The sequence below is a fragment of the Ursus maritimus genome, unplaced genomic scaffold (assembly GCF_017311325.1).
Source record: "Ursus maritimus isolate PB19 unplaced genomic scaffold, ASM1731132v1 scaffold_5, whole genome shotgun sequence".
In the NCBI taxonomy this organism is placed as follows: Eukaryota; Metazoa; Chordata; class Mammalia; order Carnivora; family Ursidae; genus Ursus; species Ursus maritimus.
The window spans coordinates 79,737,263-79,749,294 of NW_024426663.1; the positions used below are offsets into that span (position 1 = coordinate 79,737,263).

At 37.0% G+C, this 12,032-nt stretch overlaps 1 protein-coding gene across 3 annotated transcripts in view; it reads left to right on the plus strand.

Moving 5' to 3' along the window:
• Nucleotides 1-12,032, plus strand: part of LOC103680636 (T-cell-specific guanine nucleotide triphosphate-binding protein 2) — an 81,453-nt gene that overhangs the window by 54,722 nt on the left and 14,699 nt on the right. For 2 of the 3 annotated variants that reach the window (XR_005832600.1, XR_005832598.1), the window contains exon 2: nucleotides 1,264-2,480. Coding sequence is in view for 1 of the 3 variants with exons in the window: in XM_040622645.1 (XP_040478579.1) it covers nucleotides 1,284-2,606 (1,323 nt within the window). In the remaining 2 variants the exon portion in view is untranslated. Of the gene's footprint in view, nucleotides 1-1,263; nucleotides 2,979-12,032 lie in introns of those variants that run through there. The other variant, XM_040622645.1, reaches the window with a different exon arrangement.

Sequence of the window (12,032 nt, forward strand, 5' to 3'; positions counted from 1 at the left end):
AAAGTACAATTGGTCTGAATAATTCCTTCCAAAAATATATTTTGCTATCCTCTCTTGCACTTCAGCCTGTGGGTACCAGGAAGCCCAAAAAGGATGTCCTGACCCCTTACTCTAGCCAAAGGATATTTCTTCAGCCTGCATGCTGCCCAAATATCAGTGGTGACTTGAGGTAACTTGTTCCCTGGTCTAAAAACTCTGCACCCAATCTCTGTAGGGGACAGTACATAAATCTTTCACATTACATTTAGTCCTGAGTATATGATTTCTTCTGGTACCCTATCTCAAGGTAGAAGTCTCCAGTAATAAGTCCAAGGACTCCAGAACATGCTCAGTTTCATCGACATTAGAGAAGGTGACAGAGGGATGCCCTTATCATGGCTGATATCTTACATCCCATTCAGCAACTGCTTCAGTCTTTACTAACATGATCTTTTATATCAATTACACTTTGTACATCAGTCAGTCTTCCAGGTAGATTATCTCCCCTACATGATTTCTGTCCACTTTTATACACAGGCATGAAGCAGGTGATGGGTGGGGATCTCCGGACAGTTGGGGTGGCTCATAGCAAGTGCCAGCTGGATAGTCCAACATAGTTTTTTAGAACATGGGGATCCATGCCACCTACTGTTTCTGCTACAGGAAAAACAATGAGAGTCTTTTCAATACCTAGTTTCATGAACCAGCCATTTTCTAGATAAAAGAAAACACATTTGCAATCAATAAAAGTTCCTATCTCCTAATGAAGATACATAGCATCTTTTCTGAGAAGGAAAGGAGTCATTCATACTTACTTAGCTGCCTCATAGGAGAACCAAGGTCTATGACATGCTGATGTTGGAAGTTATCAGAAGAGGGTTTTCTGGAGGTTCTTATACCACAGGTGAGAAAAGGTGTGGTGGTGAATTTTTAGATTTGTTACCATGAAGAATTATTTTCATAACATTACAGATAAAGAAAACTGAAGCAAGGTAAATAATGAATAATGTGGGCAGCTAAGTTGGGTAGAAGAATCAGGCTTTGAAATAAGTCTAGAAAAGTGGAGAACATCTTTAAGAAGGGCTTTCCAAGTTAAGGGAAGAGCCTAAGCAAGGACAAACTTTACATCCAGGTCAGAATTCTACACACTGCCTGAACAGAAAGAGAAGGGCTTCTGAATACAATGTTGTGGTGAGGACTGAGTTTCTCCCTTGCTCATAATAACACACCCAAGCCACCTCTTGCACTAACTCGTTTTCCTTCCCTCTTATTTCCTCCCCCTAGTGTCCTCTACTGCTCCAGCCATGGGGACCTCCTCTTCCACATCCTCTAATAGAGAAGGTGGTGATTTGGCCTCCAGCTTTAACAAGTTTTTTAAGGACTTCAAGGTGGAAAGCAAAATCCTCTCTCAGGAAACCATCACTTTGATTAAATCACACCTAGAGAAGGGGGAACTTCAGAGTGCAGTTTCTGCAATTAATGATGCATTGAGAGACATTGACAATGCCCCACTGAACATTGCTGTGACCGGGGAGTCTGGGGCAGGGAAGTCCAGCTTCATCAATGCCCTGCGGGGTATGGGGCATGAGGAAGAAGGGGCTGCCCCCACTGGGGAACTGGAGACAACCACTGAAAGAACCAAATATGAACACAAGAAGTTTCCCAATGTGACATTATGGGACCTGCCAGGGGTAGGGACCACTAAATTTCAGCCTCATGAGTATCTGGAGAAAATGAAATTTGGTGAATATGACTTCTTTATTATCATCTCTTCTACACGCTTCAAAATCAATGATGCACAACTAGCTAATGCAATTAGAAAAATGAAGAAGAATTTCTACTTTGTCCGATCTAAAGTGGACAGTGATTTACATAATGCACAAAGAACTAAACCCAGCACTTACAATAAGGATGAAATCCTGCAAAGGATCCGCAATGACTGTGTGACTCAACTGCAGAAGGCCAAAGTGAAGGACCCTCAGGTCTTCTTAGTCTCCAGCCTTGATTTGTCTGAATATGATTTCCAAAGCCTGGAGACCACCCTTCTGAGGGAGCTCCCAGACCACAAGCGCCACATCTTCATGCAATACCTGCCAAATGTTACTGAGGCTGCCATTGACCGGAAGAGGGATTCCATGAAACAGAAGGTCTGGCTGGAGGCCCTGAAAGCTGGAGCATCGGCTACCATCCCTTTCATGGGTTTGATCAGTGATAAAGATGTAGAGAAGCTGGAACAGACTTTAACCCTCTACAGGTCTTATTTTGGGCTGGATGATGCATCCCTGGAAATCATAGCCAAGAACTGGCACGTCCCAGTGGAGAAACTCAAAGAAAACCTTCTGTCTCCTCATTTGCTATCAATTGAGAAGAATGATGAGTCATTAGGGAAAAAACTGTTAAGATATGTGGAAAAATTCTGCTCTGTTAGTGGAGGACCCTTTGCCACTGGTGTTTACTTTAGGAAGATTTTCTACTTGCAAAATTATTTCCTTGAGACTGTGGTGAGTGATGCAAAAGTTCTTCTTAAAAAAGAAGAGATTTTTAAGGACTCTATGGCCTCTGGGCAAACCTATCTACTTCAGAATGTAGGGAATGAAAATGGGAAAAGTGAGGCAGCCAGCTCCTGAATTATTCTCAGTTTTGGCATGGCACTGGTGCCTGGAAAGTTGAGTTAGGACTTCCCTGAAGCAATCCTGACCCATTGCCCTCAAGGTGTATCACAGACATTTCCATAATACACTCTTGAACAAACCACCAAACGTAATGACTATAATTTCACAGTGAGAGCAATGAAGTCTAAAGAATCCTTCCTTCATATGATTCTTTTGGGAAAAATGAAGGACAGTAATCTGAAATTTTCTGCTTATTGGTGAGAAAAACATTTTGTGTCATGGTTACTATATAGCCAGCACTAGTCTTTCTACTGACATAGTAGTAAAAAATAGCTGTTCACACAGTTGATCTTCAAGACTGATTTTTAAATAAAAGCATACATAGTCTGTTTTTGGCACTCCTGTCATGCTGTTGTAAATTCTGATCATTAATAGATCACCAATTAATGTGGCTGATAATCCTCCTTGTCCTTTCCAGGGTTGCCATTTTATTTAAAAACATAAAAGGTAGCTGAACATGTGTCACAATAAATGGTAGAGAAACCTTAGCTAAGGAAAAGCTTTATCTGGGGTGCACTGTGAGAGGAACGCGCGTATAAGATGGGAACATACTCCAAGGGCTGCATATTGCATGTCTAGACACCCCTTGGCTGCTATCAGTGTATTTTGTGCCTGAACTTGAGAGGTTAGGGAATAAGAGACAAGAGGATTTTGATAAATCTAAGTGGAAATTTAAAAAATGAAAAAGGTATTTAGATATATGCAATCCTTCATCTAATAAGGGAAATGCAAATTGAGAATGACATCTACACAAAAATATCATTTACCTCTTATTAGATTGGGGGAAATTGCAAAGTTTGACATTCTGTGGGTGGCAGTGTAGAAAAATAGTTGTGGTCACACAGTTTTGGTGGGTACACAAAATGATCTAGCCTATAATGTGGTAAATTAGGCCATATCTAGGAAAATTACACTCACATTTACACTTTGCCCCAGTGGTCTCACTTTGAAGAATCTGGGCCATAAAAAATGAGAGTAGATTGGTGGTTGGCAGGCATTGGAAAGTGGGGAAATGTGTAATGCTGTTGAAAGAGCGCATCTTTCAGTTATAAGGCGAATGTATAGTATGGTGACCACAGTTAATAATGCTGTGTAATAGTACTATACAACAACAATACCTGAACTTTGCTAAGAGAGTACATCCTAAGCCTGCTCAACACACACACACAAGGTAAATATGTGAGGTGATGGTTGTATTAATTCACTTGGCTGCTGTGCTTATTCCTCCATATGTACCTATGTATCAAATCATCACATTGTACACTTTAAATATATATGATTCTATTTGTCACTTTTACCTAAATAAAGCTTGGGGGGAGAACAAAAAAGCTGGAAAATTTTTTTAAAAGATACATGCTTAAAATTATTAATTCAGCATTATTTGAAATGGTAAAACACAAAATTCAAATGTTCTTTAATAAGAAATGTTAGAGCCACAATGACTTGTATATACAAAAAGAGTGAGTAATATCATATGTATAGCTATGCTCTCATCTCCAGGATATACTGTTTATTGTTCATTGAAAAAAGTAAGATGGATAATTTTGTGTATAGTATATTACTGATGATCTAAGACAATGTAAAATATGAATATATATTTACACATATTCTTTAATTAAAAAGGCAGCTGTAGTAATAAAATTCACTTATCTATAGGGAAAGTGATGCTACTGTGTCAAGAGGCAGTGTAAGAGCTAGATTTTACTCAATGTAACTTATTTTACATCGAAACATGCAAATGTCTTACAAAGCTATATAACTGTGTAATTAAGCAAAAAGACCCAACATTATAGAAATACAAATCAAAACTAATTGATCTAAGCTTTGTTCAAATAACAAAAGTGAAGTTATTTCAAAATTTTATTTACTTATTTTTAATTTTTAATTCCAGTATAATTAGCATATAGTGTTATATTAGTTTCAGGTATACAATACAGTATTTCAACACTTCTAATTATTACTCAAAGCTCAACACAATAAGAACCCTTTGATCCCCATTACCTATTTCACCCATCCTCTCTTATACCTCCCCTCTCATAACCATCAACTAGTTCTCTATAGTTCTGAGTCTATTTCTTGGTTTGCCTCTCTTTCTCTTTTTTTCACCTATGATCTGTTTTGTTTCTTAAATTCTACAGAGGAGTGAAATCCTACGGTATTTGTCTTTCTGTGACTGATGTATATTGCTAAGCATTGTACTCTCTACCTCCATCCATGTCATTGCAAATGGTAAGATTTCATTCTTTTTTGTGGCTGAGTAATATTCCATTTTATATGTTCACCACATATTCTTTATCCATTCATCTCTGGATGGACCCCTGAGTTGCTTCCATATCTTGGCTACTTTAAATAATGATGTAAGTGTGCATTTATCTTTTTGAATTAGTGTTTTCATTTTCTTCGGGTTAATACCCAGTACTGGAGTTTTTATAGTCATGGGATGATACAGTAATTCAGTGTATAATTTTTTGAGGAACAATCATACTGTTTTTCACAGTGATTACAACAGTTTACATTCCCACCAATAGTGTGCTAGCATTCCTTTTCTCCAAATCTTCAGCACACTTGTTTCTTGTGTTTTTAACTTTAGCCATTCTGACATGCATGAGGTGATATCTCATTGTGGTTTGAATCTGCATTTCCTGATGTTAAGTGATGATGAGCATCTTTTCACGTGTCTGTTGGTCATCTGTGTGTCTTCTTCAGAGAAATGGCTGTTCGTGTCTTCTGCTCATTTTTCAATTGGATTATTTGGATTTTTTGATGCTTATTTGTATCACCTCATTATATGTTTGGATATTAACCCCTCGTTGGATATATCATTACCAAATATCTTCTATTTAGTAGACTGTCTTTTTGTTTCGTTGATGGTTTCCTTCACTGTATAAATCCTTTTATTTTGATGTGGTCCCAATAGTCTATTTTTGCTTTTGTTTCCCCTGCCTCAGGAGTCATCTCTAGAAAAATGTTTCTGTGGCGCATGTCAGAGACATTACTGCCTTTGCTCTCTTCTAAGATTTTTATGGTTTCAGGTCTCACATTTAGGTCTTTACCCATTTTGACTTTACTTTCATGTATGGTGTGAGAAAGTGGTCCAGTTTCATTCTTTTGCATGTTGCTGTACAGTTTTCCCAACACCATTTGTTGAAGAGACTTTTTCCCTTTGCATAGATTAATTGAGCATATAATTGCAGGTTTATTTCTGGGCTCTCTATTCTGTTCCATTAATCTTGTGTCTATTTTTGTGCCAGAACCAAGTTTTTTTTTTTTATTACTATGCTTTCTTGTATACCTTGAAATCTGGAATTGTGATTTCTCCAGCTTTTTCTTTGTTTTAAAGTTTTCTTTTGCTATTCAGGGTCTTTTGTAGTTCCGATTTTAGGATTACTTTAGGATTTTCGGGGGGGGGCTAATTTTTGGTATTTTGATAGGGCTTGCAATGACTATGTAGATTGCTTTGAGTTGTATGGGTGTTTTAATAATATTAAATTTTCCAGTCCATGAGTGAGGTATATCCTTCCATTTGTTTGTGTCATCTTCAGTTTCCCTCATCAGTGTTTTATAGTTTTCAGAATATAGGTCTTTTGCCTCTTTGGTTAAGTTTATTTCTAGTTATTTTATTCTGTGTGGTGTACTTGTATATGGGATTGTATTGTTAATTTCACTGATACTTCATTGTTAGTATGTAGAAATGGGACCAATTTCTGTATATTAATTTTGTATCTTGTGACTTTACTCAACTAATGAGTAGTGGTTGTTTTTTTTTTTTTTTGGTAGACTCTTCAGGGTTTTTTATATATAGTATCATGTCATCTGCACATAGTGAAAGTTTTACACATTCCTTACCAATCTGGATGCCTTTTATTTCTTTTTCTGGTCTGATTGCTGTGGCTAGGACTTCTAATACTATGTTGAATAAAAGTGATGAGAGTGGGCATCCTTGTTTTTTTTTTTCTTTCTTTTTTTTTTTTTAAAGATTTTATTTATTTATTTGACAGAGATAGAGACAGCCAGCAAGAGAGGGAACACAAGCAGGGGGAGTGGGAGAGGAAGAAGCAGCCTCACAGCGGAGGAGCCTGACGTGGGGCTCGATCCCAGAGCACTGGGATCACGCCCTGAGCCGAAGGCAGACGCTCAACCACTGTGCCACCCAGGCGCCCCTTGTTTTTGTTTTTTTGTTTTTTTTTCTGATCTTAGAGGGAAAGCTCTCCATTTTTCAGCATTGGGTATGATGTTTGCTGTGGATCTTTCATAGATGACCTTGTTATGTTGAGGTATGTTCCCTCTAAACCTACTATGCTGAGAGCTTTAATCCTGGATAGACATTGTACTTTGTCAAATGCATTTTCTGCATCTATTGAAATGATCCTATGTTTTTTATCCTTTCTCACGTACATGTGATGTATCGTGGTGATTGATTTGCAAATGTTGAACCATCTCTGCATCTCCAGATAAATCCTACCTTATTGTGGTAAGTGACTTTTCAATGCATCTTTGGATTGGGTTTGCTAATATTTTTGAGGGTTTTGCATCTATATTCACCAGAGATCTTGGTCTGTAGTTTTGTTTTTTGTTTTTTGTTTTTGTTTTTTGTTTTTTTTTTTTTATGGTGTCTTTGTCTGCTTTCGGTCTCAGGGTAATGCTGGCCCTTAGAATGAATTTCGAAGTTTTCCTTACTCTTCTATTTTTTGAAATTGTTTCAGAAGAATAGGTTATTAACTCTTTTTTAAATGTTTAATAGAATTCACCTGTGAAGCCGTCTGGTCCTGGACTTTGTTGGAAGCATTTTGATTACTGATTCCATTTCGTCGCTAGTCATCAGTCTGTCAGATTTTCTATTTTTTCTTGAATCGGTCTTGGAAGTTTATAGGTGTCTAGGAATTTATCCATTTCTTCTAGGTTGTCCAATTTGTTGGCCTATATTAAGACCAATTACAATTAAGTCAAATAACAATTGTTCATAATATTCTCTTACTATCTTTTAAATTTCTGTGGTGTCAATTGTTATTTCTCTTCTTTCATTTCTGACTTTGATTAGCTGAGTCTTCTTGTCTCTCTGTCTCATCTCTCTCTCTCTCTGATGAGTCTGGCTAAACATTTATCAATTTTGTTGAGCTTTTCAAAGAACCAGCTCCTGGTTTCATTGACCTTTTCTATTATTTACTCATCTGGTTTTTTAGTTTCTTTTTTTTAAGATTTTATTTATTTATTTATGTGTTTATTTATTTATTTATTTGAGAGAGAGAGAGCATGAGCAGGAGGTGGGGGGGTGGAAAAGGGAGAGGGAGAAGCAGACTTCCTGCTGAGCAGGGAGCTTGATGTGGGGCTCAATCCCAGGACCCTGGGATCATGACCCAAGCTGAAGGCAGATGCTTAATCAACTGAGCCATCCAAGCACCTTATTTTTTTAGTTTCTATTTTGTTTATTTCTACTCTAACCTTTACTATTTAAGTCCTTGTACTATTGTTGGATTTTGTTTATTGTTGTTGGTTTTTTCTGCCAACTCCTTTAGGTGTAAGGTTAGGTTGTTTATTTGAGATTTTTTTGGTTCTTGACTTAGGTCTGTATTGCTGTATCTTTCCTCTTAGAACAGCTTTTGCTTCATCCCAATGATTTTTGACAATTATGTGTTCCTTTTCATTTCTCTCCATGCATTTTTTATTTCCTCTTTGATTTCTTAGTTGACCCATCCATTACTTATTTGCTTTTATTTAACCTCCATGTATTTATGTTCTTTCTAGATTGTTCTCTCATACTTGATTTCTGGTTTCATAATATTGTCATCAAAAGAGATTCATGCTATGGACTTCAATCTTTTTGAATATGTTGAGACTTGTTCATGGACTAACATGTGATCTATGCATGAGAATATTCCATGTAAACTTGAAAAGAATGTGTATTCTGCTGTTTTAGGAAACAATCTTCTGAATATATCTGTTACATCTATCTGGTCCAATGTGTCTTTCAATGCCGGGTTTTTTGTTGATTGTCTGGGTAATCTACCCATTGATGGTAGTGAGGTGTTCAAGCCCCCTACTATTATTCTATTCCTTTTGATTATTTCCTTCATTTCTATTGACAGCTGGTTTACATACCTGGGTGCTCTGATGTTGGGTGCATACAAATTGTGTGTGATTGTTATATCTTCTTGTTGGATTGTTTTCTTTACGATTATGTATGTCTTTTTACATAGTTGTAAAGTAATTTTGTCTGATATAAGTGTTGCTACAATGGCGTTCTTCTCACTTCCATTTGCATGATAAATGTTTCTCCATCCCTTTGCTTTCAATTTGCATGAGGCTTTAGGTCTGAACTGAGCTCTTGAAGGCAGCTTATACACAGGTCTTGCTTTTTTATCCTTTCATTCACCTATGTCTTTCATTTGGAGCATTTGGTCATTTTACAAAGTCATTATTGATAAGTATGTCCTTATTGCCATTTTCTTGCCAGTTTTATGCTTGTTTTTATAGTTCTTCTCTATTCCTTTCTTCTTTTGCTCTCTTCCTTACAGTTTGATGGCTTTTTTAGTGATATGCTTGGATTCCTATCTTGTTATTTTTAGCATATCTATTCCAGATTTTTGATTTGTGGTTACCATTAAGTTTACATGTAAATGTTCTTTTTTTTTCCTCTGAATTATTTTTATTTTATATGCTGGCTTAATCATTTTTTACTTGTTACAATTTTATGATCAGAGAACATCTATGCAATTAACCCTCGGTTTATATTAGCATACTTTATTCTTCTTAGTAACTTACCACTTTTATTTTCTTGTTTTTTTAATAATATTTTTTATTATATTATGTTAGTCACCATACAGTACATCCCTAGTTTTTGATGTAAAGTTCGATGATTCATTAGTTGTGTATAACACCCGGTGCACCATGCAATACGTGCCCTCCTTACTACCCATCACCAGCCTATCCCATTCCCCCACCCCTATCCCCTCTGAAGCCCTGTTGGTTTCCCAGAGTCCATAGTCTCTCATGGTTCATTCCCCCTTCTGTTTACTCCCCCCCCTTCTTCTTCCCTTCCTTCTCCTACTAATCTTTCTACTTCTTATGTTCCATAAATGAGTGAAACCATATGATAATTGTCTTTCTCTGCTTGACTTATTTTGCTTAGCAAAATCTCCTCCAGTCCCATGCATGTGGCTGCAAATGTTGTGTAATCGTTCTTTCTGATGGCTGAGTAATATTCCATTGTATTATATGGACCACATCTTCTTAATCCAGTCATCTCTTGAAGGGCATCTTGGCTCCTTCCACAATTTAGCTATTGTGGACAATGCTGCTGTGAACATTGGGGTGCATATGGCCCTTCTCTTCACTACGTCTGGATCTTTGGTTAAATACCCAGTAGTGCAATGGCTGGATCATAGGGTAGCTCAATTTTTAACTTTTTAAGGGACCTCCACACTGTTTTCCAGAGTGGCTGTACCAACTTGCATTCCCACCAACAACGGAAGAGGGATCCCCTTTCTCCACATCCTCTCCAACAATTGTTGTTTCTTGCCTTGTCTATTTTTGCCATTCTAACTGGCATAAGGTGGTATCTCAGTGTGGTTTTGATTTGAATTTCCCTGATGGCTAATGATTTTGAACATTTTTTCATGTGTCTGTTAGCCATTTGTATGTCTTCATTGGAAAAGTGTTCGTATCTTCTGCCCATTTTTTGATTTGTTTATTTGTTTCTTGTGTATTAAGTTGGAGAAGTTCTTTGTAGATCTTGGATACCAGTCCTTTATCTGTAGTGTCACTTGAAAATATCTTCTCCCATTCTGTGGGATGCCTCTTAGTTTTTTTGACTATTTCCTTGGCTGTGCAGAAGCTTTTTATCTTGATGAAGTCCCATAAGTTCATTTTACCTTTTGTTTCTCTTGCCTTTGGAAATGTGTCATGAGAAAAGTTGCTGTGGCCGATGTCGTAGAGGTTGCAGCCTATGTTCTCCTCCAGGATTTTCATGGATTCCTGTCTCACATTGAGGTCTTTCATCCATTTGGAGTAAAACTTTGTGTATGGTGTGAGAGAGTGGTCAAGTTTCAATCTTTTGCATGTAGCTGGCCAATTTTCCCAGCACCATTTATTGAAGAGACTGTCTTTTTTCCACTGGATGTTTTTTCCTGCTTTGTCAAAGATTAGTTGCCCAAAGAGCTGAGGGTCCATTTCTGCATTCTCTATTCTGTTCCATTGGTCTATGTGTCTGTTTTTGTGCCAGTACCATGCTGTCTTTGTGATCACAGCTTTGTAGTACAGCTTGAAATCCGGCATTGTGATGCCCCCAACTTTGTTTTTCCTTTTCAACAATTCCTTGGCGATTCGGGGCCTCTTCTGGTTCCACACAAATTGAAGGGCTGTTTGTTCCAGTTCTTTGAAAAATGTCGTTGGTATTTTGATCGGGATGGCATTGAAAGTGTAGATTGCTCTGGGTAGCATAGACATTTTAACTATGTTAATTCTTCCGATCCATGAGCATGGAATAAGTTCTGTATATAACAGCCTATATTAAGTTGATGGTCACTTAAGTTTGAACCCATTCTTTATACCTTTTGCCATGTTTTATATATATGGAGTCATACTTTACACCCTTTTAGTTGTGAATCCCTTGACTGATTTTTATGGATATAATTGATTTTACTGCTTTTCTGCTTTAACCTCAAGATTGCTTTTGTAAACAATTGGTCTACTACATTTATTATGTTTGTATTTACCTGTGAAATGTCTACCTTTCCTAATTTTCTTAACCCTGATTATGGCCTTTTCTTTCCACTCAAAGTTTTCCCTTTAACTTTCTTATAATGCTGATTTAGTGCAGATGAACTCCTCCAAGTTTATTTTGTCTGGTAAAATCTTTATCTCTCCTATTCTGAATAACAGCCTTGCTCAATAGAATAGACTTAGCTGCAGGTATTTTTCTTTCCGCATTTTGAATATCTCATGACATTTTTTTCTGCTCTGCAAAGTTTCTACTTAAAAATCAACTGATGCTCTATGGGGATTCCCTTATATGCAAATGTTTTCTCCTATTGCTTTTAAAATTCACTTTTTGCCATTACTTTTTGCCATTTTAATTACTAGGTGTCTTGTTGTGGACCACCTTTTATTGATTTTTTTTTTTTGATGGCTTGCTGTGTCTCTTGGATCTAGATATCTATTGCCTTCCTCGGATGTGGGAAGTTTTCAGCTATTATTTCTTAAAATAATTTTTTGCCCCCTTTTCTCTCTCTTCTCCCTCTAGGATCCCTAAATGTGAATGTTATTACATTTGGTAATGTCACTGAGTTTCCTTAACCTATTCTCGTTTCTTATTATCCTCTTTTCCCCCTTTTTCTTTCTTCTTCTTCTTCTTCTTCTTCTTCTTCTTCTTCTTCTTCTTCTTCT